The sequence below is a fragment of the Bos javanicus genome, chromosome 28, assembly GCF_032452875.1.
Source record: "Bos javanicus breed banteng chromosome 28, ARS-OSU_banteng_1.0, whole genome shotgun sequence".
NCBI lineage: Eukaryota > Metazoa > Chordata > Mammalia > Artiodactyla > Bovidae > Bos > Bos javanicus.
The window spans coordinates 30,820,138-30,847,232 of record NC_083895.1 but is presented as its reverse complement, the minus strand read 5'-3'; the positions used below and the strand labels follow the sequence as shown (position 1 = coordinate 30,847,232).

General features: G+C 38.6%; 1 protein-coding gene across 4 annotated transcripts; it reads left to right on the top strand.

Moving 5' to 3' along the window:
• Nucleotides 1-1,554: 1,554 nt before the first annotated feature.
• ANXA7 (annexin A7) lies at nucleotides 1,555-27,008 on the top strand. 4 transcript variants are annotated; one of them, XM_061405340.1, is made up of 15 exons: nucleotides 1,555-1,641; nucleotides 3,715-3,778; nucleotides 4,936-4,990; nucleotides 7,000-7,204; nucleotides 7,783-7,884; nucleotides 8,497-8,561; nucleotides 8,972-9,037; nucleotides 13,089-13,191; nucleotides 13,408-13,502; nucleotides 15,963-16,076; nucleotides 16,317-16,487; nucleotides 19,197-19,367; nucleotides 19,448-19,523; nucleotides 20,572-20,684; nucleotides 23,069-27,008. In XM_061405340.1, the coding sequence occupies exons 3-15, from the start codon at nucleotides 4,937-4,939 to the stop codon at nucleotides 23,189-23,191; spliced, it is 1,458 nt and encodes a 485-aa protein (XP_061261324.1). In that variant the 5' UTR covers nucleotides 1,555-1,641; nucleotides 3,715-3,778; nucleotide 4,936; the 3' UTR covers nucleotides 23,192-27,008. The 4 variants fall into 4 exon arrangements, with proteins under 4 accessions (XP_061261324.1, XP_061261326.1, XP_061261325.1 ...); XM_061405342.1 differs by lacking the exon at nucleotides 8,972-9,037; XM_061405341.1 differs by lacking the exon at nucleotides 3,715-3,778 and having other exon boundaries at nucleotides 1,559-1,641.
• Nucleotides 27,009-27,095: the final 87 nt, after the last annotated feature.

Genomic DNA, 27,095 nt, shown 5'->3' with positions numbered 1-27,095 from the left:
TTCAGAGGTGTTTTATTTTGTTTTTGCAAAGTTTATGTGGTTAAATACAGGTAAGGTAAATGTATGCTATGACTACTGTTAAATGTGCCATAGCAGATATCTACAAAAAGTTTAGTTTGGTGCACAAAGGGAGTCTACCCAAGAGAAGGTAAGGAAAAGGTCAGGAAAAGCTGCTTGAGGCAGGAAGGAGATGGGTGATCTTTGAATTGAATCTTAATAGATTCATAATTGTTGGAAGGCATACATTGCTTTCTAGGGAGAGGCAGTATGAAGAAAGGACCTCTGATCCTAGAAGGCCTTGTCAGGAAAGAAGGATGAACTGAAAGGATGAAGTGGAAAATCCAGTGGTACTGCCTGAATAGGCTAGTGGATATTTGGGCCTATAGCTCAGGAAAGTGGGCTGGAAATAGGCTTGGAAAATAACCTCTCAAGGTGATAGGGCAGAGGGAAGGGCAGGGATGAAATCAGCAAGGTATTAATAGTAATATAGAGCAAAGAAAAGTAAGGACACCCTTGTTATGGAATGCTGAGATTCCAGAGGTCTCCAGGCAGACTGGGCAGAAAGGCCCAGTGTTTGCCAGACAGACTGGTGGGAGCTGGGAAATTAATGCTGGGTTCCCAGAGAGTTGTGCAGTATCGTTTAAATTTTGGCAGTGACCTTTCTCAAGTACCTTAGATTTCATCCCTGTTGTAGGGCCATGCATATTTTGCCCTTCCCACTTAAAAATTTCATCTACCCTATCCCACCCCCATGAGGAAGCCTTGGATAAGTTCTCGAAGTTTAGTGTGCATAGACCTACCTTGAGGACTTGTGAAAACAAACTGCCAGGCTTCACCTCTAAACTCTGGAGGTGAATTAAACTAATTCAGAAGGTCAAAGGTGGAGCCCAATAATTTGTGGTTCTAACACGTTTCCAGGAAATGTGGCGGCTGCCAGTCTGGGGACCACAGTTTGAGAACCACTGTAAAAGGTAGCTGTCTTTTTGTTGCTTTGGAATATAAACTTTCTTAATGAGTTTAAAATACTGCTCTGGGCCTTGAAATGCCCTCAAATGTTTAATGCTAGTGTGTGTGTAAATTAGATAGGGCTCTGGTGTGACGGGAGCCTAGAATCACCTAACAACTCCCTTCTGGAGTGGTTTTGATTAATGAATCTCGTATTCCCACTATTTATGATCCCCATGAATATTCATTCCACAAGGCACTATTAAAAGACACCGTTCTTGTCCTTAGAAGATAACCAGAGAGGATTGCACATCAGGCAGAGAGGCTGTCCCTGGTCTCCAGTCTCGAGGCTTCTGCCGCCCTCCACTGATGCCTCAGAACCGGCTGAGTTTCTCAAATGGCTTGAGAGAGCCCGGAAGGAACTGTGATAAAACTGGCTGGTGCACCCGAAAGGACCTCCTCCTCGCAGGTGGAGCGGCGACTCGGGGTCGAAGGGAAAGCCCGAGCCGGGGTCCCAAAGGTCGCCCGGACGGGCCCCGCCGGCACCGCCCTGTCCTAGCCCAGAGGCGTTCCCGGCCGCGGCTGCGGCCCTAACGGGCTCCGGTGGCGGCCGGGCGCCCCGCCCCTCCCGGACCCGCCCCCGGCTCCATCTTGCTCCGGACCAGGTTGGGCCGTGACGCTGCTCCGCGGGGTCAGGTGAGGAACGGCGCCCCCTACCCTTGCAACCCCTCAGCCCCTCGGATACCTCGCCCCGCCCAGCTCCGTGGCCGGCCACCCGGGAGTGGGCGGGGCCCCGCCTGCGGCCTCGAACCGGCGCGGGGGACTGGGGGGAGGCTGGAGGGGCCTGTAGGCCCCAGGGGTGGCCGGCGAGCCGGTGCGCGCATCTTGGGACCCGGGCTGCCTGGTGGGGACGTTCGGCCGGGGGTGCATTCGGGCGGGGTCGGCGAGGTGGCCAGACCACGGGAAGTCCTGTTCGCCAGTTGTCTCTGCCCCTCGTCTGTCCGGGGATCCTAGGGAGCAGTGAGGCCTCCGGCGCAGGCAGGTGGACCACAGGTGGAGGGACTGAGGCCAGAGGATGGGCCTGCTGAAGCGGCCCTCTAGGAGAGCTGAGTAGGAAAGCCAGTGAGCAGCTAAGTCCGACTAGATTTCTTGGTGACACAGCAAATTTAGGGAAACTTGGGGAATTTGTACTTTGCTTAGTGAGCCCTAGGACGAATGCGGAAGCCTGAAATTGTACACTGGCCCAGGTTTATAATTCTTGGAAACTATTGTAGGAAGTAGCATTCCAGATTTGATTCCTAGTTCCTAAACGGCAGCAAACCTATGCGGATATGAGCCTAACCTGGGTGAACTCTTCTTCAGAAGAAGATGGCTGATGTCCACCGTAAAGTGACAGAAATGAAAGGAAGTCATCCAATTGCCTCTAAACTTCCTTAATTTCTGCCAGTTGGTGGGGAACTGATCTGATAAAGTAACCTGTCCTAATTAGATAATGAGTATAATGAGTTACCTACCAGTCAGGGAAGGGGTTTCAAGCACTAGATAAGGAGGTAGAACTACTGCAAACCGAAGCCTTTCAGTCCTCACTGGTGGTGACCTGCCTCCAGTTCTTTATCGAAGAGCCCTTGCTGACAGATTTAAATGGTCCTTCCCAATCAAGAGGCAGATTTTGGAAAATCGTAGTATCTACTGTTGGCCATCTTCATTCACCCTTCCTGTTTTGTTTCATTTGTTTCATAAATTTGGAACAGCTACCTCCTGTGTTCCTGGGCTTCATGCCATCTCTGAGACTTGCCTAGGGAGACCCAACCCTTTTAGTAGTTGACTCACTGGGTGGAGATGGTCTGGAGAACCAGGAATGCTTTTCTAGTCTTTTAAAAAGTAGTTGCTGACTAAGAATGTTGAAAAGGACGTAAAAGCTGTGGTTCACCAGTATAGTCTAATTGTTCTTTGGGCAAAATTGAGTAGTTTGTTGAGTCACCCTTGGGTTTGTTTAAGCTTTGTACAAAAGCTTTTAAAATCTGAAATAGATGATACACGCATAATTCCAAAAGGTCTATCGCTACTTTGAAAAGTCTCCTTATGCTCTAGTTCTCCTCTCCGAGGTACTGTTTCCTACTTTGTTGAGTCTACTTTCAGGGATATTCTCTATATACAAATAATTGTATGTTTTACACATTTGGTTGCAGAATATCTATGCAGTTTTTCACCTTGCTTTTTTCCCACTTAATGTGACTTAGAGATGGTTTCTTATATGAATAAAAGGAGAGCTGCTCATGTTTTTTTATTCAACTGTTTCTTTTGTATTGGAGTATAGCCAGTTAACAATGTGATACTTTCAGGTAGACAGCAAAGGGACTCAGCCATACATATAAGAGAGCTGCTCATTTTTAATAGTTGCGTAACATTTTATTGTATGGCTTTCTGTAATCTGTTTTAGCTGTCCCTTATTAATGGTCTTTTAGGTTGTTTTTAATGTTTTATTTTAGCCACACTGTATGGCTTGTGGAATCTTAGTTGCCCGACTACGCCCTAGCAGTGAAAGTGCTGAATCTTAACCATTGGACTGCCAGGGAATTCCCTAACCTTTTTTTGTTACAAATAGTGCTGTAATGAATAGCTTTGTATGTATAATAATTTTGCATTTTTGTAAGTATTTTTATAAAGTACATCCTGGAAATGGCATTGCATTCTACTCTTTTAAATTATTATTCTTTAAAATATACCCAGATTCACTTTCTTAAAGTTGCATTGTTTTCTTATATGCAGATAGTGTTTATCTTCATTCTGTTCTGACACTCTTGTTGGCATAATTCCTCTAGAACCCTTTAAGGTAAGACTTAATGTAGTAGTTTTAGACTGTAGAAATAGGACTTTGTCACTGGAACAGTTCCTGAGATTCAGAAATTTAAATAACTTATGTAGTCTTTGGTGCTATAACACTTGTCTTTAAAATTATTATTAATTTCTCCCATAAATTATTTTCAGACTTTTTCTTTGGAACCTGACCTCTTTTACCCGTGGTCCCTCTGACTGTTCTTAGAGGGTATTGCTTCTCCTTTATTCCTTTTATCAACTGGGCTTGGAGAAGAAGGGAAAAAAAAATGATTTAACATCCTTTGCATCCAGGTCTTTGGATCCCAGATGACTGGTTCAGAACTGTCTGAATCAGTATTCTTATTATCTTTCTTAATAATTTTTAACTTCCGCTAGATATATGCCCACTCATTTTCAATTTAGCAAGTTTTTAGCTTCTGCACTGTGCTATGTCATAAGGGACACAATAATAATTTAAATTTATTTTCTAATTTTCCTGTACTATATATTCAAAAGGCAGGCTACTTCCCCCTGCCCCTCTCATCTCTTTATCAGCACCTAGAACAGTGCTTATTACATTATGGGTTTTTGTAAATGTTGAACTGGATTTGTTTGGGATCTTTTTTATTTTAACTGGAGTATAGATTTACACTATTGTGTATATCAGTGTTAGTTTCAGGCGTATAGCAAAGTGAATCACTTATACATATATCCACTCTAGATTCTTTTCCCATGTAACCCATTACAGAGAATTGAGTAAAGTTCCCTATGCTAAACAGTAGGTCTTTATTTGTCATCTATTTTATATATATTAGTATGTATATATCATTGTTTGGGGTCTTGATAAAAGAGAAATACAAATCATTTATAGCTGTACTGGGGAGAAGAGCCAAAACACACATTGATAAACTTGCCAAATTAAATGGTAGATTCAGAAATGCCTAAATATTCTGATATCAAAATATTGCTCACAGACCAGCAGCAACAGCATCACCGGGAAGGGTAGTTAGAAATACAGAAGCTCGGGCTCCATCTCAGAACTACTGAGTCAGCCTGCCTGATAGGCTCTTTCTTTCAGAAGATGTGATTTGATTTAGATTGTGACAATGTATATCTTCAAAGGTCTTATTCCTTATATGAAATTACAGAGGACATTTCTTATTGTTGTTACAGAATGTCATACCCAGGCTATCCGCCCACAGGCTACCCACCTTTCCCTGGATATCCCGTAAGTATTGCCACTTAGGATACTAAAATAGCTCATGTCCTGGGAACAGGTGTTGCATAGGACCAGCCAACCCATGACAGATGTTACAAATATGCTAGAGCAGCGGTCATAAATTCAAACAGCCAGAAGTACTGAGTAGAGTACGTGAGTGAAGGCAGGGTTGTGGAGGAACTACAAAGATTTGCGTCACCTATGGAAAAGCACCTGTTAGTCCACTTCAGCCTGATGTGTCCATACAGGGAGGTTGATTCAATGTTGCTGGATATTCTATTTCTTTAAGTAAAGCTTAAATATAAATAAAATCTAGATTTTATATGAAACTGCCCATTTTTTTAAATTGGGAAATGCATATTTTAAAATGTTAAATACTGTATGATTCAATACAACACGTATGTAAACTAAATCCATCTTATGAGTCACTGGTTTTTAACCTGTGTGTTGGATGTTTAAATTAAGAAGGGCTTGACTCAGAGAACACAAATTGCAGTGGATTAGAAGGCCCTGGATTTGTAGTTCTGAGACTTTTAGTATTCTGAGTACATGTTATAAATGTGCTACCAAGTTCTACTTTGCTGTTTACCTGTACTGTTCCGAGGACTAACCTCATAGCTGAGGTTAGTGTATTTCAGTTTTATGCTCATAAGTATGTAGGGCTTCTTTGTAATTCTGGGTAAATAGAAAGAGGGGCCTATTGGATTAGTGACAATATGTGTACCTGTGTGTAAAGTGAATATATAGTTCTCCTGAATTTGTCATAAGAGAAATGAAATTTGTAACTATGTTCCCAGGTCCCTATATACTAAACTGGACTCTGGCAACCATTTCTGTCAGTATAGGCTAATGCTAAAACAGACAATCTCAACATCCCGATGGCTCAACACAATAAAAACCTATTTCTTGCTTACTCCAGTCTCCTAGAAGTCAGTGGTGGGGATGATGGGGAAAGTGTGTGGTAGGGAGCTAAGAGACCTTGTTCCATTTCATCCTGTGGGTTTTCAGGCTCCTTCTATCCTCTGTTGCCTTAGTATATTGACTCTACCATCCTCTAGTGCTTTGGAGTCCTCCACTGGATTCTTTGCTTCCAGCTGGCAGATGAAGGAAATGAGAGAGGAAGAGACATCTTAGAGGATTGGGCAGGAAGTCATGGGGACCAGGCTGGAAGTGGTGTACATTACTTCTGTCCACTTCTGTCCACTGTCCTTTACCAGTATTCAGTCATATCCTGGGAAATGTAGTCTCTGTGGCCTGGAAAAAAGTTTAGTGAACGTGTAACAGTCTCTTTGGGCTTTTTCCCAGGTGGCTCAGTGGTAAAGAATCCACCTACCAAGCAGGAGAAGTGGGTTCAATCCCTGGGTCAGGAAGATTCCCCTGGAGAATGAAATGGCGACTGATTCTAGTATTGTTACCTGGGAAGTCCCACGGACGAGGAGCCTGGCAGCTACAGTCCATGGGGTCTCAAAGAGTTGGACACGACTTAGTGACTAAACAACAACAGTCTCTTCAGACTTAGACATTGCGTGATCTGAATTGAGGTCCCAAATGTCACACCTAGTATGTGCTCAGGTCACTTTTTTATTCTTTCTGTTATACACAGGTCCAGGTGTATTACAAGAAAGCCATGAATTCTTCTCTTTAGGGTAGAGAGGCAGGTCTTTCCCATATTTCCAGGTGCTAGGAGAATGAAGAAGCTATACTGAGCTTTGCTAGTTGTTCATGAAGCCTTGAGGTGTTTTGTTTTTTTTTTTTAGCCTTGAGGTTTGAAAAGAGACACTCCCAAATAGAGAAACAGACTCTTCTTGCCTAACACACGTAGATTTACATAAAACTGAATTCTGACAGGTATCCTGACAAACTACTATACTGATAAACTAATATGAGATACCAGGACTTCTAATGGGCTTTTTAATATGTAAAAGAATAAGCTAGATCTTAACAGTTATCTCTGTTTTCTTAGCTAGGTTCTGTTTCTCAATGATCACAGTCATTTGAAAACTTTTCTGGTTTTTCAGCCTACGGGTCAGGAGTCATCTTTCCCCCCTCCTGGTCAGTATCCTTATCCTAGTGGTTTCCCTCCGATGGGAGGAGGTGCCTACCCACCAGCACCAAGTAGTGGCTACCCAGGAGCTGGAGGCTACCCTGCCCCTGGTGGCTATCCAGCCCCTGGAGGCTATCCTGGTGCCCCACAGCCAGGCGGAGCTCCATCCTATCCTGGAGGTGAGTCGTGGGTTGTGGAAGTAGTGTAACACTTCTTTTCTTGTCTCTTTAATCCTTTTTGTTCCTGCTTGTTTTGTATGAAATCAGAGTTTTTCTTAGCCTGCTTTCTACCTTAGATAGTAAGGACTTAGCTGGCAAGGTAGAGGAATAAAGATTCTGAGGAGGCATGAAAGCTGGAGAATTCTCAGGAGCGATCTCCAAAATTCTGTGGGAATTAGAATAAATCTCATGGTCATAAAGGACTAATGGTTCACTTGATAATTTGTAATCTTAAGAACTGATTGAGACATTTGATTTTAGCATGATTGTGACCTTAGGACAGCTCTCGCCACAAGATGTAAAAAAAAAAAAGAAAGAAAAAACTTAGCACTTTTATATTGTAAGTCATTAGGGCAAACGAAAGAAGTAACATTTTTTTAATGTATTTTTTAATGGGGAAGGAGTTGTTGAGAAGTTGAATTTAGACCAAAGGGACTGCTACTGTAGCATTATAGATTATTTCTTTTATTATTTGTAAAGTTTTCACTTCGATCATGAGACCTGTCACTATAGTTTATTTTTCTCTCTTCTTCTTCCAGGCCAAGGGTTTGGAGCCCCACCAGGTGGAGCAGGCTTTCCTGGCTATCCACAGCCACCTACACAGTCTTATGGGGGTGGCCCAGCACAGGTCCCACTGCCTGGTAGGTATCAACTGTCCAGAAAAGCACAATGGCTTGATATTTTAAATTTTTCAGTTGCCATTGAAAGAGCTTAGTTTGTGTTTGGGATCATCTTTAGTAAATGTTTATACTAAATACTTATTAGGTACTGTCTGGTTTCATGAAAATGTATTAACCTGATAAAAAAGGTTTAATCATAAGATGGAAAGAAGGACCAGTTTTTTTCAATTAAAAAAAATTATCTCTCCTGAAGCCAAAAAAAATGAAACCTTTAGGAATTTCTCTGTCATTCGTGTAACACGAAGGGAATGAGCCCAGAACCATGTGCTGCCATCCTTTCCAAACAGAATCAGAATTTAATCTGGTTCAACTATTTTGTTCTTCTTTTTAAAGTATTATTTTTAAAGAAATTGTGTTAAATTGTTTTAAAGAAATTACAACATGGAATATTTTTAAAGGTCCTTGTGACCAAAGTTGTTTTTTGATTCAGTATATCATGATACTTAAAAATTATTCTAGTGAATAACATAAGTGTGAGTGTTCTCATATGTTTCCATATTCATAATAAATCAGTGCTGTTTTGAAAAAATAAATCAGTTAATACCTTTTGCTGTATTTTTTCTTAATATATAGGTGGTTTTCCTGGGGGAGCGATGCCTTCTCAGTATCCTGGAGGACAATCTCCTTACCCTAGTCAGGTATTTTTGGTTCCTGTCTTTTAAATTAAGTCTGCTAAAGAAGGGCCCTACGCCTTTATTGATCTTAGAGATTTCCTTGAAGCGGGGAAGATGGTCTGTAAGAGACACTTAAGACTTTAATCTTTGCTTCTGATAGACTCCATGCGCTTTGGTCCACCCGTGTCCTGATGACTTTGATAAGACAAACATAGGTCCCTTCTCTCAGGTGATGACACCCATACTCTTTTTTCCATAGAGATTCAGTCATTAGATTGGATTCTCGGCATTGGTTTTAGTTCTTTTTCCTCCTCCCTTGCTGGCAGTATAACTATGAACTCAGATGGCTGGGTGATTGATATTTCTAGCCGTGTTTTATGAAGTATGGTTTTATTTTCCATTTTTGCCTTTATAACTTTCCACTCTTCTTTCAGATCAATACAGAATCCTTTCCTTCCTATCCTGTTTTCTCTCCTGTTTCTTGGGATTATAGCAGTGAAGTGAGTAAGGTTTTCTAATGTTCACTAATCACTCAGTCCCCTAAACGTGCCTTCATTTGTTTCTAATTTCTTGTGTATTTGTCTCTCACCACTTCCTCGAGGGCTCACGATAGCTATTTTATCTTCATGTCCCTGTAGTGCTTGGCAGGCCCTTTAAGCATGATAGTGATTAATGTCTGTTAAATTGATTTTTCAGTAGTCTCAGAAGGTCTCCCATATATCAAATCCTTGCCTCATTTCAGTATAGCTCCTTACTTTAATATTAAGTTTTATTCTTTAATTGACTTGTTAATTCCTTTATACCCTATGCAGGTTATTAGGAACATAAGCAGTTTTATGTTTACTTTATCTTGATTTTCTCATTTCATACTGTCTATTCATAAAAGTCTAGCGTTTTTAAGCTTTTTCTTCAGCTGGGTTGGGAAAGGGATTACAGTATTGGAAGAGAAACAATTTAGCCATTTTCTGGCTTACTTTCCTGATTTGAGGTATTTGAGCTCCAGAGAGATTAAGGAACTTGTCCCGGGCCACACAGCTAGTGAATGACAAAGCTGAGACTAGATCCTAGCTCTTCTGCTTTTCAGAACAGCAGTCTCTTTGTTAAAATATGCTACTTTACTGATAGAGTAAATGATATTCCTTGAAAGCCCATAGTAAATTGCTTTCACTTCTTTTTTTAAAAAATCGTTGAAAGTTGATTGTTAATCATATTATAAATCTGTAGCTATTCTAAACATTTGTTATGAGAATTTTTATTTTAGTTTAGTTTAAGCATGCATATACTTTTAAAGACATCATTTTATGACTGAATATAAAAGATTTTTAAACATAAAAACACTTAAAGTAAAATACACATATACCTGCAGCTTATCTTGTGTAACAATTACTACCTTAAACTAAAACCAGGCAGTTAACAGAGCAGTAGATTTTGGAAGAGCTTTTAGATGGAGATGGAATAGACTACCTCGTGAGCTCCCTGTCACTGAAAATCCGCTGGTGGAGGTTGGTTGCTGTGTGTGTGACTTGGTTGAGTAGTTCAGGCAAGTGACCTCTCTTGATTGATCCAGTTCTAATTCTATGGCACTTTTTCAGCAAGAAGGTTGGAATCAAATGGGTGTTAAAGGGTGGAACTCTTGGTGGCTGATAGTATGGGCTTTGCTGTGCTGGGAAATCCTCTGTAGTTAGAGATTTGACCTCAAAAACATGGACCCTGATTTCTTTTGAGTTCAAAATAATGCCTGCAGGATGATAGTATTCTTGATGACAAGAGACACTTCAAACTTAGACTTTGAACAAAGAATAAAACAAAGCCATTTTTCCCTCCAGATGAAAAATGGAATAGGTTTTTGTTGTTGTTTTTGTTTTTAGAAACAAGATGACAAAATGCGAGTCATCAAACAGTACCTGATGGGAGTTGGTTTCTCTTTCTACCTAGTTCAGTGTATTTTAAACAGAACCTTCTGCCCTGCTTAGGATTTTAGTCACAGTGGTTACATCAAAGGAAACTTTCATAGTTTTTGATACATTAAGCCTCATGTAAAGGCAATATGTTGAAAAAAATTTTCAACTTGAATATATGCTACAAGTAGAATATTTTTAGTTTTCCTTAAAACCACAATACAAATATTTCTTGTTAGTTCTTTGCTTACATTGCTGGCTTAGAAACTAGTGACAGATGATTGTTAGGCTTATTGGTAGGAAAAAATGTATAGATGAGTGGGAGGAATTACAGACTGTAAAAGTGTTTGCTGAAAGATGGTCTGGTCTGCTTCTCCCCAAACACTTTGTCCCCACTGCTGCTGCTAAGTCGCTTCAGTCGTGTCCGACTCTGTGCGACCCCATAGACGGCAGCCCACCAGGCTCCCCCGTCCCTGGGATTCTCCAGGCAAGAACACTGGAGTGGGTTGCCATTTCCTTCTCCAAAGCATGAAAGTGAAAAGTGAAAGTGAAGTCACTCAGTCGTGTCCGACTCTAGCGACCCCATGGACTGCAGCCCACCAGGTTCCATGGGATTTTCCAGGCTAGCATATTGCTGTATTCAATGGGTATAACTTGAAATACAGTTTCAGTTGCCTACATAGCAGCTGAATAATTTTATATTTTGAAACGATGTTGATTTCATCTTTAAATGATACTTTAGAAATACTTGGTTAAATAAAATATATTATTAAAATTAATTTTTTAAAAATGTGGTGGGATATCATCTTGTCTCATCTCATCTCTCTTTAGCCCTGATTTGAGTCTTTTAAGAAAACTAATAAACTGTTTCATAACTTTGTATTCAGAATTTTTAAACTTAATTTTGTAATAATTTCAAACATTAAAAAGTTGTAAAAATTATATATGGTTTAGTTACTAAGTGTGTCTGACTCTTTGCGACCCCATGAATTGTATGCAGCCTGCCAGGCTCCTCTGTCCATGGGATTTTTCCAGGCAAGAATACTGGAGTGGGTTGCCATTTCCCCCTCCAGGGGATCTTCTGACCCAGGGATCAAACCCAGGTCTCCTGCATTGCAGGCGGATTCTTTACTGACTGAGCCAATTCCTATATACATACCCTCTACTCAGATTCCCCAAATATTAACTTCTTACATAAATACAGTGATCAAGAATTGATGTTTTAATGACACTATTACTCCACCTTTAGACCTTATTCAGATTTCATTAACTGTCCCAGTAATGTCCTTTCGGCTCAGGATCAAATCCAGGATTAAACACTGTGTTTGTTGCCATGTCTCTTCAGTTTCCTTTAATATGAAATAGTTCTTCAGTCCTTGTTGTTCATCACCTTGACACGTTGGAAGAGTACTACCAGTTATTTTGTAAAATATTCCTTTATTTGGGTTTGTCTGATAAGTCCCTCTGAGTAAATCTAGGTCATGCCTTTCTAACAGGAATACCACAGAAGTGATGCTGTGCCCCTACTGCCTCTTACCAGGAGGCACTTGCTGTTGATGTGCCCTCTTCCTGGTGATAATTGGTGTTGATCATTTGTTTCAGATGATGTCTGCTAGGTTTTTTGCTGTAATGTTACAAAGTATACACATTATACTTTTACCCACTAATTTTAGCATCAAATTAGTGATTCTTGCCTGAAACACTTATTACTGTGGTCTTTGTCATTGGTGATTTTTAAATTTCTTCATAGATTGGTGTTTAAAAAATGTATCCATTGTTTTGCTTTTTGGTTTATCCTTAAAAAATTGATGAATAACTCCAAGAGTCTCTAGTCATCAATTTCATTTTTTGTGCTTTTCTTATTGTAAGATGTTTTATTTTATGTCTAATAATCAGAGCCTATACTGAAAATGAAGAGAGATTACCAAAATTACATTGCTTGTTTGAAATCTCACTGGGCAACTCCAACTCTGCCTCCCTAAAGCCATTATTATATTCTTTAAATAAAACACTGCCACTCATCTCACACTCCTCAGGGATCAATCTCTTTTCCCCCCTATTCTCCCTTGAAGGAAACCAAGGCATAGAAAGATTGTGACTAACTTCACAAGCTTGACTGTCTTGTTTCCTGAAAGTTTGGCGTCTTGCTGTCATTTGGCAGGAGAAGGATGGTCTGTATCTGTTCCGCCACAAAAATAAATATTCTTGTCCTGAAATCTCAGCACTGGCTTTCTTGCCTAAGAGTGATGATTGGAGAAGTCTTAAGTTGTTGTCTTATTAGCAGAGAAACCTGAGTTGGGAGGGATTTTTTTTTTTAAGCTAGTGTTTCTTGTATTAAAGATGTTGAACATTTTTTCGTACTGTTTTTCTCCCAGTTTTATTGAAACCCAATTGAAATAGAACATTGTGTTAGTTTTAGGTATGTAACATGTTGATTTGGTATATGTATATATTGGAGGAGGAAATGGCAAGCCACTCCAGTGTTCTTGCCTGGAGAATCCCAGGGACGGGGGAGCCTGGTGGGCTGCCGTCTATGGGGTCACACAGAGTCGGACACGACTGAAGTGACTTAGCATAGCATAGCATAGCATATATTGTGAAAGGATTAGATTACCACAACAACTGACTTGGATTTTATGCCTCTTGTTCTTAGCCTGCTCCGATGACTCAGGGAACTCATGGAACAATCCGACCCGCTGCCAATTTTGATGCCATGAGAGATGCTGAAGTTCTTCGTAAAGCAATGAAGGGTTTTGGTAAGGAAAACATATTTTTGTCTTATTTATAGTAAGTTCAAGTGATTGGATATAAAGTAAAAATAAGGTTTATATCACAAAACCAAGTTTATATGTGAGCCTGTGTGCACACGCCTCAATTTAATCTAGCACCAGGCACCTTGTAATCGAAAAAATGTCCTCAGCGAGCACCCCACAGAGACCTCATCCTTATTTAGACATGTGTGGTTCTTTCAGGTACAGACGAGCAGGCAATTATAGATGTTGTGGCCAATCGTTCCAATGACCAAAGGCAAAAAATTAAAGCAGCTTTTAAGACCATGTATGGCAAGGTATGTTTTGTTTTGTTTCATTTTCTTTTTAGGACTCAACAAGAACAGTGGCCTGTAGGCCCTGAATTCTGTCAAGTTGGATACTACATTTTTATTAGTACTGATAAGTATAAAGTAGAGACAGCTAGACTTCAGAGACCCCAGAAGAGGTGTATTCAATATTTATTTCTCTTAAAAGCCTTTCCAATTCTAGAGTAGTCCTTGATCTCATAATCATACCCATTTACTATGTCTGATAGGTGACACACGTTCAGTAGAAGGTAGATTATGACCATAATCATAATCAGTACCTTGGTTCTCAGTCTTCTCCTTGAAGTGGGATTCAAGGACTTCTTATGTGGCCGTTGCTTATTCTTGGCCTGTGGCATCATCTTTCACTTCTCTCCCTCCTTGTAAACATATCCTGTTTTACAATTTTATAGAACCTCTTGCCATTCCCTGCACACATGCTTCTGTGGTTGATGTATGTTGTTTTCCTGTCCTGGAATACCTTTTCTTCTTTTGCTGCATGGCAGACAAGCTCTCCAGGATTTGGCTTGTTTAAGCTACTTTGTGAAGTTTCTCTCATTGCTTGTTCCGCTGTGATCTCATAGCACTTTGTAAAACCTCTACTGTAACTAATCTCAGTGCCCACTCCCTAAAAACTGTGAGCTGCCCTAGGGCAAACCATGTCATATTCATCTTTGTGTTTATAGTACCAAGGACAGGAACAATAACAGATAGCCACATAAATATTTGTTGAGTGGATGATCAGTGACTAAATCCAGCAAGGTTCTATGGCTGACAGGTGCCATGGCTTCTTAAATATAAAGGGCAAGAGTGGGTAGCATTGGTTTGTCATTCAGATAGGAATCCTAAAAGTTTTCTGACATTCTCTGGATCCAATTAACTTTTCTCAGAGTGGGAGTAGAGGCCCACTGACCTGATTCATCTTTTCTACTCTGCTTTCCCTCTCTGCCCAACCCAGAGTCCACTTCCTTACTCTTAAGGCTCCTTAAGCGACACAAGCTCTAGATTTCCCTTAGGGTTCAACATCAGACTCATTTTTCTCACAAAAATATTTTTTGTTTTATGAATTTCTTTAGTTCACATGTAGTCTGTGCTTTCTTGTCCTAAATTTTCTCATGTATCACTTTTGAGTTAAAACTAAATTCCCAGACTATTTTCCTTACCCACCGCCACTTTTTGTTTGGACTTCTTATTAGTAAAAACCCTGTCCTCTAGCCAGCTGTGGAGTCTTCGGTCCCACATTCTTCTTTCTCAGTCAGTCAGTGAATATTGTTTCAGTGCCTGTGTATGCCAGGCACTGCGTTGTCCTGGCAACTGGTTATTGCTTGTCTTGTTGATCTAATCTGTAAAAAGGCTCTTTAGAAATGTGTCTTCTATCTCCTTTTTTTCTTCCCATTTACACTGTCACCACTCAAACCCAAACCTTTATTACTCCTTATCTAAATATTCCAGCAGGCTAAATTTCATATATATCTTTGGTCATTATAATCCATACTGCCTGTTGTTTTCTTATATAAAAATTTTCAGTGACTCCTCCCAGCATGCAGAATCAAATCTATGTTCTTTAGCTTGGTATTCAATGTAATAATCCAAGAATATAGTTACAACTTTGTTTTTATTAATGTCTAAAAACATTATTCGTAACAAAATTGGTTGTCTTATTGTCCCATTGAAAAAACTTTGCTCATTCTTGTGTCTATACTAAGTAATTCTCAACCTGAGCAGAATATCATAATTTCTTTCCAAATTTAAAAACACATGCAGAATCTCTGAGTATTCATTCTTGACATAATTTTTTTTTTTAGAAAAATTCTGCAGATTATTTTAATGCATATAGCCAAGGCTAGGAACAACTTTTCTGTTCTTGTTTGTGTCCCTCCTCCTTACCTGAAATATCTTTCTCCTTTCTCTTTGCTAATTTTTACATACTCTTCAATACCTTCACTAAAATTTTCTCTGAAGCTCTCTAGCCCACTTTAACTTTTCCTACTTCAACTTATTTCTGTGCTGCTTATTCATCTGGTGCTGGAGAACAGGCTGCTTTATTTTAGTTTTTAGATGTTTGTCTTTTCTTCTCAAATAAGAACACAATGATGATGATTTCTGCTTCCTCATAAAACAAGAACAGTTTTTTATACTAAGTAAATACGTGTTTATCATTTTGTTAATTTGAACTGTTCTTTGTTTCCGATTCCTCTTTTTTGGTACCTGGTATAGTGGTGGAACTACAATAAGTTTATTATTAAGTATTTATTAATAGAACAACTAAAATATATCTTCTTGAATATAATAAGCTTAAATACTTAATTCTGTAGTGTATGATATTCTGAACAGAAATTGAGGTTTTCTTAAAGTAGTTCAATTCCATTTTTCTCGTATTTCCCTTAAAAATTTTAAGCAAAACAAAATTTGGAGAGCTCATATACTGAATTTGTGTTTGTTATGTAACAGGATTTAATCAAAGATCTTAAATCAGAGTTAAGTGGAAATATGGAAGAACTGATCCTTGCCCTGTTCATGCCATCTACGTATTATGATGCTTGGAGTTTACGGAATGCGATGAAGGTACTATATGGCATTTACTTTGAGTATTTTATCCTATTTCAAATGTAAAACCCCATAAATTATGCAGTTCTGAGTTTACAGTGACAGGTAAACCAATACATTATTTTATACCATCTGAATATATAGAGCTTTTCAGTCTGGAGGCCAAAGTTATGTTTGGTAGAACATTAAGATTTAATAACTTCCAGAAATTTGCTTTTTGTTTGTAATTCTCTCTCATTCTCCCTTCATTTCACATAGGGAGCAGGAACTCAGGAACGTGTGTTGATTGAAATTTTGTGCACAAGAACAAACCAGGAAATCCGAGAAATAGTCAGATGTTATCAATCAGAATTTGGACGAGACCTTGAAAAGGACATTAGGTCAGATACTTCAGGGCACTTTGAACGTTTACTTGTATCCATGTGCCAGGTGAGTATTGAATTCAGTGTCTGAGTGTTGGTGGAGGGAACATTCTTTACTGCCTACTGCCAGTGGGCATTCTTTATTCCTTTTAATATCTAGCCCCTGTGGAATCTTGACATCTTTAAGAGGGACAACAGAGAATCATCTGTATGGGTTTCTTTGTTTCTGTATTGAAAATTATTTCTGTAAATCTGGTTGTTGTAAGGAGTCAGCAATTAACCACATGAAGGTTGTATGAAATCAGAAATCAACTTGAGGCTCTGTGTCTTAGAATGAAGCTGCATCTGTATTTTTAAGGTTAGCATTGTTCTGCCAGTTAATTGGGACCATCGGCTGAAGATATGCAGGTCTGCCATGCAAGTGCGACAAGAGTGAGACAGAAATGCAGAAAACATGTCAGCATCCACTGAAACACTGTGCTTAAGTACCGTCCTTGTTCTGATTCCCTAGATGTGCTGGCAGAGTTGCAGAAAATTCTCCAAATAGGGTATATGTAATGATACTATAAATAATCAGGGTATATTTGAAAGAGATGATGCAAAAGACTAGCACACTGATTCGGTATCAGGAGTTACTGGCTCTCCTGCTAGTGCACAAGGTTGGACAGTCTTGAAGATTCTAAAAGTAGACAGGCTCTCAGAGCAAAGGGATGTAGTTGCAGAAAAGGCAGTGTGCCAGAGCGTGTGGGTATGGAAGTGAGAAAACAAAGCAAATGGTGGGAGGACATTGAATTTACCTCAACCAGTAACAGAGCAGGAGGGTAGGTTAGCAGGAAAAGAAAATCAGAAACAGAGTTAATGCTAAAAAACGAGTATTCAGACTTTAATGAGGTGCTGAATGTCTCTTTATGCAGGGTTCAGGGCCCAACCATTTTACAAAATAAAGAGCCCTTGTCCTGGAAGTGGCTTTCTAGGACAATGGGACCATATTGTGTGCTTGAAGCCAAAGGCAGTCATCTGGGGAGTTGTTGTTGAGCTCCTATTGCCTGTGCTGTATTCAGCCCATTTAGAATAGGCTTCTATACATTGCTTGTGCCAGTGCTCTTCAGACAACAGTTCCTCAACCTTAAAGGAACACATCTCCATTCTGTTCCTCAGACAGACACTAAGACTCTAGAGGGCGACCTTTTCCTTGTTTGGGTTTGTGTTTCTGTTTTAGAGAGAAACCAACTACCCAAGTATAAGCTTTACTCTTATTCAGGCCCAGAGCTTCCTCTCTCCCTCCCTCCCCGATCCCATCCCAGGGAAGAGTTTGGTCTATAAATTGATACAGACTGTCAGTACTTGTGTTATTTATAGCTTCTTCTTAAAGTCTCACACATCATTTTTATGCATACATTCATAATAAATACTTACATATTAAGATTACACTTGGATGAATGAAAGGAAGTTCACGGAGCCTCTATATTATATGCTTCCTCTTTTGGCTTAACTTCCTTGGAGGGAGGGGCCTTGTCTTGTCTTGTGGCCCCACCACATAGCACATCCTGTTGGTTCTGTTCCTCTGGAGAACCCTGACTAATGCAGCCTGGTACAAAATAAGTGCTCCATACCTTTCAGGTACATGGTGAATATAAAGTGGAACTCAATATAATGCTGATCTTAAATCCCAGCTAAGCAGAATCATACTTTGTTCATTTGAGTGGTAGTTCTTATCTCCTAGGAGACGAGGTCCTCAAAGCATGGCTTAGGAGTCGCTTCATCATGAGAAATCTAAAGTTACTTCAGACCTTGGAGTTCAGGGATATCCAGCTTCTGGGACGTCTCAGTGCGTCTCTCCCCAAGCTAGACGAGAGACAGTGCTCACTGGCTCAGAACTTGGACTGATGGAAGGAGACCTTATCACCAGAGAAGCGAAAAGTGAAATTCCTTTGATGGCCGAGGGATTTCTCCCAGAGGGTGGAAGTGGCTGCATTGTTAGTGTTCAGGACTTGCTGGATCATGAGTCTGTGTGTGTGGCCACAGCCTCTGGAGGTGCTATAGTTTGCAGTTTCAATACATACCAGTCTCTTTCTCCTGGCCCAGTTACCACCCTTCAAAGCACCTCCTCAGAGAAGCTTTCCTGGACTCTCCTGGGCCATTTGTCATTCCCTGCTCTGAGCCTGCATTTAATTCCCAGAGATTTTGGTTGTAGCCCTTCTCCCTCTTTGGAGACATCTTTTATCTCCTTCGTGGGAGGAATGGAGTAGTGATAATCATTTCCAATCTCTGTGGTTTGTATCATACCTAGACTTTCAATACCTGCTACTGGAGAAATGTTTATTGAATAAAAACAAAAAAACCCCGCAGCTTGTAAACCAAGGATCAAACCCAAAAGAGTGATTTCTTTAAGAATCCCTGTCTCTTTAGTCTATCGAGAAAGCTTTTTAAACTGAATATCAGTAAAATTTTCTATACCTTCAAAAGTAAAATGTCTGTGTAATTTTTTATGGAAACATTTTCTAATTTAGCTCTCAAAGCCCTGTAAAACCTCTCGTTTTAATATAACCTCATCAAACCATGATCTACATTATAAAATCCATAGTTGGCATTGTAATAAAATATTAGTTACACTAGTATAGTTTCTTTGGAAATGAAAGATAAGCGTGACAAACTTTATGCATTAATTTTTAGTAAATTGTCCTTTTAAATTCAAAAGTGACCAGATTGGAAAACTTTGTTTTAAAAATAAGACTTGTATCACTTTCTTCTAACTACTGCTTTCCTTTTTTTGCAGGGAAATCGTGATGAGAACCAGAATGTTAACCACCAACTGGCTCAGGAAGATGCTCAGCGTCTCTACCAGGCTGGTGAGGGGAGACTAGGGACAGATGAATCTTGCTTTAACATGATTCTTGCCACAAGAAGCTTTCCTCAACTGAAAGCTACCATGGAGGCCTATTCCAGGGTATGAGCTTTTCTTTTGAAGATTTTGCTTCTATTTTAAGGTGTCAAAATATTTCAACCCCTATACTTTTTTGTCTACAGGTGGCTAATCGCGATTTGTTGAACAGTGTCAGCCGTGAGTTTTCCGGAAATGTTGAAAGCGGTTTGAAGACCATCTGTAAGACACTTTTCCTGTTTTCGTGGTTTGCTTTGTTTTGTTTGTAAATGAGTGAGGCTTTGAATAGTTGTTCCCATTAAGTGGTGATTCTTAGTATAGCCTCCCTGGAGTCTGCTTAGGCAGAGACAAGATAATCCTATGTTTTTATATGCAGTTCCCTATGAATGGTTGGTGGTGTGATCAAATAGGATTGTTTTGGAATTATTTGGTCGTTATTTTCTATGCCCTTCTTGAGGACTATACAAAAATATATAACAGATTGTAGCATTTCCATTAAGGTAAATGGGAAAGCCCTAAGGAAACTACAGAGTGCCACCACACAAAGCATCATTTTGAGCCCCCAAATGCCTTTCAAGTATTTAGCCAAATGAGACTCTTTTCCATTTGAAATTAAAAACCCAATTTTTGGTCCTGACGTCCAGAAGCTTAATGAAATGGAAATTTTCTTCTCATGGAGAATATAAGACTAAAGAGAATATTAGTAACACATTGGTATTAGCAATTGAATATCTTATAAATACTACTATTGTAATTGTAGCTAACACAATAATGTACAGTTAGTCCATCTCTGTGAAAGGTAGAGCCTTTGCTAACTTAATTTTCCTATTATCATTCTCGGGTCTGTGTTTTCTTATTTATATTGGAATCTGTCTTACATCCTTCTTTCAGTCAAATGATACATTTGACATCTAGAATTCAGATTTTAGTCATTATTCCGTTTAGTTAGGTATTACCAGGGTACAGTTGCTACACATTTTCTCATGTTAAGGGGGGAAAATGTTAAGAATTTTAAGTGACTGCATCTGTGGAGAGAAAATGGGATTTACTGGCTAGAGGGAATCTTGTAGAATTGAAGGTAGACTATCTGATGCAGCTGGAAAGAAAGATGGATGCTGAGAAAAATCAAGGGGGAGAGCACTCTACAACTCACCTAAGATTTCTAAGATAATTACATAGGAAATGATCAAAAGCACTGGAAGTGATAGATGAAGCTGGTGTGTGGACATCTTTGTCATGATTTCACGTCTGAAGGCTCTCTCACTTTCAGTGCAGTGTGCCCTGAACCGCCCTGCCTTCTTTGCTGAGAGGCTCTACTATTCTATGAAAGGCGCCGGCACAGATGACTCCACCCTGGTCAGGATTGTGGTCACTCGAAGTGAGGTGAGGCGCTCACTTTCTGTCTGATCTTCACTTGATTTTGAATATTGATTCTTTTTTCTTAGCAATATTAAACACAATTTTTCTTCTAGTTTTATTGAGATGTAATTGACATACCTCACTGTATAAATTTAAAGTGTGCCGCATAGAAATTTGACTTACATACATCAGGAAGTGATTATCACAGTAAGTTTAATGAACATCCATCATCTTACAAAATATGAGATTAAAGGAAAACATTTTTCCTTGTGATGAGAACTTTTAGGATTTACTGTCTATACATAAAGAAGTGTTAATTATATTTATCACATTGTATATTACACCCCTAGTAACTTATCTTATAATGGGTAGTTTGTGCCTTTTGATTGTCTTTCTCCAATCTGCCCCCCTCAATCCGCTACCTCTAGTAACCACAAATCTTATTATCTTTTTGTTTGAGTTTGTTCATTTTTGAAGTGTATTTGCCTACAGTACTCTGCTGGTTTCTGTTATAAAGCATTGTGATTTTATATTTCTATACATTTTAAAAGGATTCCCGTGAAAAGTCTAATTATGACATATCACCATACAAAAATACTACTTAGTTATTGCCTTACTCCCCACTCATTCACACTCTTCACTCATTTACTTTGCAGCTGGCAGTTTGTACCTCTTACTCTTTCACCCATTTCCTTCCCACCCGCAACCCCCTCCCTTCTGGCAGCTGCCTGTTTGCTCTTTGTGTCTATGACTGTGTTTTGTTATATTTGTTCATTTGTTTTTTCAGATTCCACATGTAAGTGAAATCATGCAGTATTTGTCTTTCTCTGTCTCACTTAGAACGTTAATTTCTTAAAAGTTCCTCCGTTGGTTGTCAGTCCATGAGTGACGTTAAGAAAGAGCTCTCTTTCACTGCTGGTGGAGGTTGTATAAAGCATAGTGTTCACCTTTTTCCTGCTGTGAGAGACTTGCTTTAGTGAAACAGACTGCCAGGAAATTCAAGAAGAGTTTATCTTTTGGGTTTCATTTTGCTTATGGAAAAAAGTGGATGAGGGAATTCCCTGGTGGTCTAGTGGTTAGGGTTCGGCACTTTCACTGCCAGGTTCAGCACTCAGGGATTGAGATCCTGCAAGCGTGAGGCGCTGCCAAAAAAAAATCAACAGGAAGCTGTATGAAAGACCTATGCAGATCAACCCTATTGGACATAGAAATTCTTAAAATTTAGCATGCACTGTATAATAAAATAACTTAAAGTTTTATCTTTATCTTTTTACTTAAATATAGCCTCAAATGTATTCCTTTCTTTGACTTAGTATATTTAGTAGACTTTTTTTAATTGAAAGAAGCATATACTATGAAATTATATGAAAGAAGGTAAATCATTTTTTAAAAGACAACTATAATACAATATTTGGAAAAACTTTGTTGTGTCTTTGTTTTTAGATTTAAATTTTCTAAGCAGGATCTCTTTTTCTTTATAATAAAATACACGTAACACAAAATTACCATTTTAATCACTTTTAAGTGTATAGTTCCGTGACATTAAGTACATTCCCATTGTTGTACAACCATCACCACCAGAACTTTTTCAACTTAAAAAAACTGAAAATCTATATTCATTAAACAATAATTCACCATTTTTTTGCTTCCCAACTCCTAGCAGCCACCCTTCTATTTTCTATCTTATGTATTGCAATATTTGACTACTCTAGCTAATTTATATAAGTGGAATCATAAAGTATTTGTCCATTTTAACATTTTTAGGGTTCATCCACATTGTAGCATGTGTAAGAATTTCCTTCTTTTCTAAGGCTGAATGATATTCCATTGTATGTATACATCATGTTCATGTCTGACTCTTTGCAACCCCAGGAACTATAGCCCACCAGGCTCCTCTGTCCATGGGATTTTCCAGGCAAGAATACTGGAGTGGGCTGCCATTTCCTTCTCCAGGGAATGTATACACTACCTTTAGTTTATCCTTTCATCCGTCAATGGACACTTGGGTTGCTTCCACCCTTTGACTGTTGTGAATAATGCTGCTTTTAACGTGGGTGTACAAATATTTGAGCCTGTGTTTCACTTTTGTGGATACTCAGAAGTGCAATGGTTGTGTCATGTGGTAATTCTATTTTTATTTATTTGAGTAATTACTATACTGTTTTCCAGTGGCTGCACCATTTTACATTCCTACCAGCAGTGAACAGGGATTCCAACTTCTCTGCATCCTGGCCAACACTTTGTTAGTGCTGGTAGAAATGCTAGCTATAAAATGTCAGTCCTTTGGTGTTTTTTCCCCTCTGCTTTGGTTATACTTAGGATCTTTTCACTATTAAAGAACAATTTAATAAATTATCAGTTTTCTTTAACTTTTTTCTAATATTACAAATATCGTGTCTTGCATGCAGATTGATCTTGTCCAGATAAAACAGATGTTCAGTCAGATGTATCAGAAGACGCTGGGCACAATGATTGCAAGTGACACGAGTGGAGATTACCGAAAGCTTCTTCTGGCCATTGTGGGCCAGTAGGAGAGGTTTTTATAAATGAATGAAGCTATTCAAAGCTTATCTTCAAAGCAATGACTGACCTGCATGCAGCAACATCAACCCTCACCTAACCAAAAGAGCTTTTACTAAGGACCGTGTCAGGGTATTGTGCTTGGTTTGCACATGTGGTTATTGCCTTAATTCCAATGTTCTTTTTTTCTCTATGTACAATCAAGTAAAGCCATATCACAATGATGAAGTAATAATGTAATGTTTGTAAAGCATAATTCTCACTGCTCTTATTCTAAATAGGACACCGAATTGAGTAAAAGTCACAACAGTTTCAAATTCTGTGTGATAATATTGAATAAATTTTAATAAATAATATTGAACATTAGATAAACCCTTTGCTTTCCATTGGACAGTTATAGTTGGTAGTATGTCAAAATTGTATTACTTTTTAAAACAAATTCAGCTGTTTTGACCTAAAAGAGTAATTTGCATCTTACTTCACATAAATCAGTATTCTATATTCATAAACATTGAACTTCCCACATAGAAAATAGTTTAGTATTGGCTGTAGCAGCTTTTTAAAAAGAGATTATATGTTTATATGCCTAAAATATATAGCCTACTTTTATGTCTACTAAGACTGCCTATAGATCTTTATTGGCCCTTGATTTAAAAAAAAATTATAAAATACTTTTAGTTGCAGTTTAATCATGATTCAAGAAAATGAAGCTTGACACATAAAAGGTGCCAAATTAATAAATAAATGAAACTTAAATCATCTTCCTGGGAGATTGAATATTAGTTCTTTGGAGAAGTCGTTCAGGAACTCAGTGCTATAGCAGTGTGATTTCAAACCTGGGTTTATTCCCAGTACTGAGCAATTGCTTATTATGTTGAGCATTACAATAGGTAGTTAGGGAAAGTACAAAGGAAGGAGGTTTGTAATCTAGTGGGTGATCTAAACAAAACTTAGGATACAAGGATATTGTTACATTATAAATTCTTCTGAGAATAATAACCCTATTTGTTCTTTTTGTTGAACTCCCTGGCACAAAGCAGGTATTTAATATATATATGGTGAATGATTGTAGTAAAAATTGAGGGAAAGAAGAGTAAATATCAGTTATAATTCAATGAACAGTTGTTTGGGGGTAAGTGCCAAGGGACATACATGCAAGGTGGTATAAGACACAACCTGACTCTTAGAGAGAGAGGCCTATGTACAAGTGTAGTGTGAGGCGAAAGCCAGATACACTGGTAGAAGGGTAACAGGCCAAGATAGATTTCTGACATAGATTTTGGAAAAATAACTAACAGCAATAGGATTTGGTAAAGGAAAAGGGGTGTAAGTTATTAAAGGAAGAAAATTTGTGAGGAATATATTTTTAAACTTTTAAAGATTGATATATATCATACCATTCATCCTTTTAAACTGTACAATTTACTGGATTTTTAGGATATTCACACACTTGTGCAACAGTCACCACAATCAATTTTTGAATATTTTCATCACCCAAAAAGAGAACTTAACACCCATCAGCAGTCAAGCCGTCTTTCCTTTCTTCCTGCCTGTCCCCTGGCAGTCACTAATCTACTTTCTGTCTCTATGGATTTCCCTCTTGGGGGCTTTACGTATGAATGGAATTACACAGTGTGTGGCCCTTTGTGTCTGGCTTCTTTTAATCAACGTACTGTTTTTAAGGTTCACCTGTGTTGTAGCATGAATCAATACTTCATTCTGTTTATGGCTGAATAATCCATTGTTTGGATCTACATTTTGCTTGTCCATTTATCAATTGATGGACATTTGGGTTGTTTTCACCTGTTTACCATTATGAATGAGGCTGCTATGAATATTCACGCACAAGCTTTTCTATGGACACAAGTTTTCAATTCTCTTGGCTATAATAATAGGAGTGGAATTGCTGGCAGTAGTATCTTTATGTTTAACTTTTTGAGGATCTGCCAAACTATTTTCAAAGCAGCTGTACCACTTTACAGTCCTACCATCAGTGAATGAGGCTCCCAGTGTTTTCATTCTTCCTGACACTATCATTGTCTCTTTGATTCTAACCATCCTAGTGGATGTAAAGTGGCATCTCATTGCAGTTTTGATTTGCATTTCCCTAATAACTAATGAATATATTTTCTTGATTGGCCAAATTTTCTTGATTATCCATTTGTATATCTTCTTTGGGAAAATATTAAAATACCTGTTTTTAAACTGGGTTACTGAGAATTCCCTGGCAATCCAGTGGTTAGGACTCCATGTTGCTGCTGCTAGAGGCCCAGGTTTGATCCCCTGTTTGGGGAACTAAGATCCCACAAGCCACATGGTCCCAAAAAAGATTACGATGTGTGTAAGGCAGGATAGTTATCTCAACACAAATACAGTCGCAATCTTCACTTGGGAAAAAATCCAGGGAGAAACATCTTACTCAACAGTTACATGTTTTTATATTTGAGAACTTTTATGACTTATAACACTAACTTTAAAAGCATTTTTCTCAATTTTTATAATTTTAACATGTTTATTAGCAGAAATGCAGTTTATTTTTAAAATTAGACTCTGGTGACTATCCATGGAAAGTAATGTGTGAGTGTGTGTATAGTTTAATAATTTGTTTTGAAATAATTTCAAATGTATAGAAAAGTTGCCAGGACAGTACAAAGAACTCCCATGTCCTCTTTACCTACATTCTCATACAGTTAAGATTTTATTGGTTCATTACTTACTCTGAGTGTGTGTGTGCGTGCATATGTCTTTTGTTATTGGTCTTTATTTGAACTGTTGGTGGGTTGAGAGAGCAAACTGCAGTCATGCTGTCTCATCACTCCTAAACACTCCAGTGGGTGTTTTCCCCTGAACAGGGTCACTCTTCTACATAATGGCAAACAATCTTCCACATCAGTAAATCAATATTGGTACAATACTACCACCCAATCTAGTAAGCCTATTCAAATTTTGCCCACTATCCCAACAATGTCTCTTCATTTCTGGGTCAACATCCTATACAGAAATACGTACTGCATTTTGTTGTGTATTTTCAGACTCCTTTAATCTGGAAGAGTTGCCAGTCTTTTGTAGCTTTACAGTTTTATTAAAAGGAACAAGCTTTTATTATAGGATGGCTTACAACCTGGGTCCTTTGTCTGTAGGAATACCACAAAATGATGCTTTGCTTTTCTCAGTGAGTCTCATCAGGAGGCATAAAATGTAGACTCGTCCCCACACTGGTGATGTTAACCTTGATCACTTGATCATGCTGGCTTCTTAAATTCACTGTTTTTCCCTTTGTAATTGATTAGTATTCCAAAATCATGCCAGTAAACTACTCCTTATCAAATCTCCACATACCAGCCTTAGCACTGAAGACTCCTGTCTAAATCATCCACTCCTATAGTTGGTGCCAAGTGGTAATTCTCTATTTCAATCATTTCCTCTCCATTATTGGATTGGCATTCAACTGCTATAAAGAGCTTTCCTTTCTCTTCATTATATCAATGTGAACTTGTGTATTCCTATCTTATTCAACAGATTGTAATCCATTATTATTGTTTACTTTGATGTTCAAATTGTCTGATCTGGCCAGTAGCCCCCCTCAAGTGGCTCCTAACAGTGTAACATTATAAAGTATGTATACTGCTAAGATTCATACACACGGTGAATAGCTATAGTTCATTCATTTAGACTGCTTTGTAATATGCGATTTTTAAAATATATTATCAGTGTATTCATCCTCTCTTCCTTTGGGTTGTTTCCAGGTTTTTGCTATTGTATTTTGCCTTTCCAATTCTGAGGTAATGCTGAATTTCAAATGTATTAAATTTTCCCATTAACATCATATACTTGGAGTCTGTTTATTGTGTAAATATTGCGCACTAGAAGCAGAGTGGTTTTGCATTCATCCCAACAATGTGTGAGGCACTTATT

Excerpts from the sequence above, each read along its gene's own strand:
- ANXA7 (XM_061405340.1), top strand. The coding sequence starts at position 4,937 with ATGTCATACCCAGGCTATCCGCCCACAGGCTACCCACCTTTCCCTGGA. Across the intron at positions 13,192-13,407 it reads TAAAGCAATGAAGGGTTTTG|GTACAGACGAGCAGGCAATT; the intron begins GTAAGGAAAACA and ends TGGTTCTTTCAG. Across the intron at positions 19,524-20,571 it reads AAGCGGTTTGAAGACCATCT|TGCAGTGTGCCCTGAACCGC; the intron begins GTAAGACACTTT and ends TCTCACTTTCAG.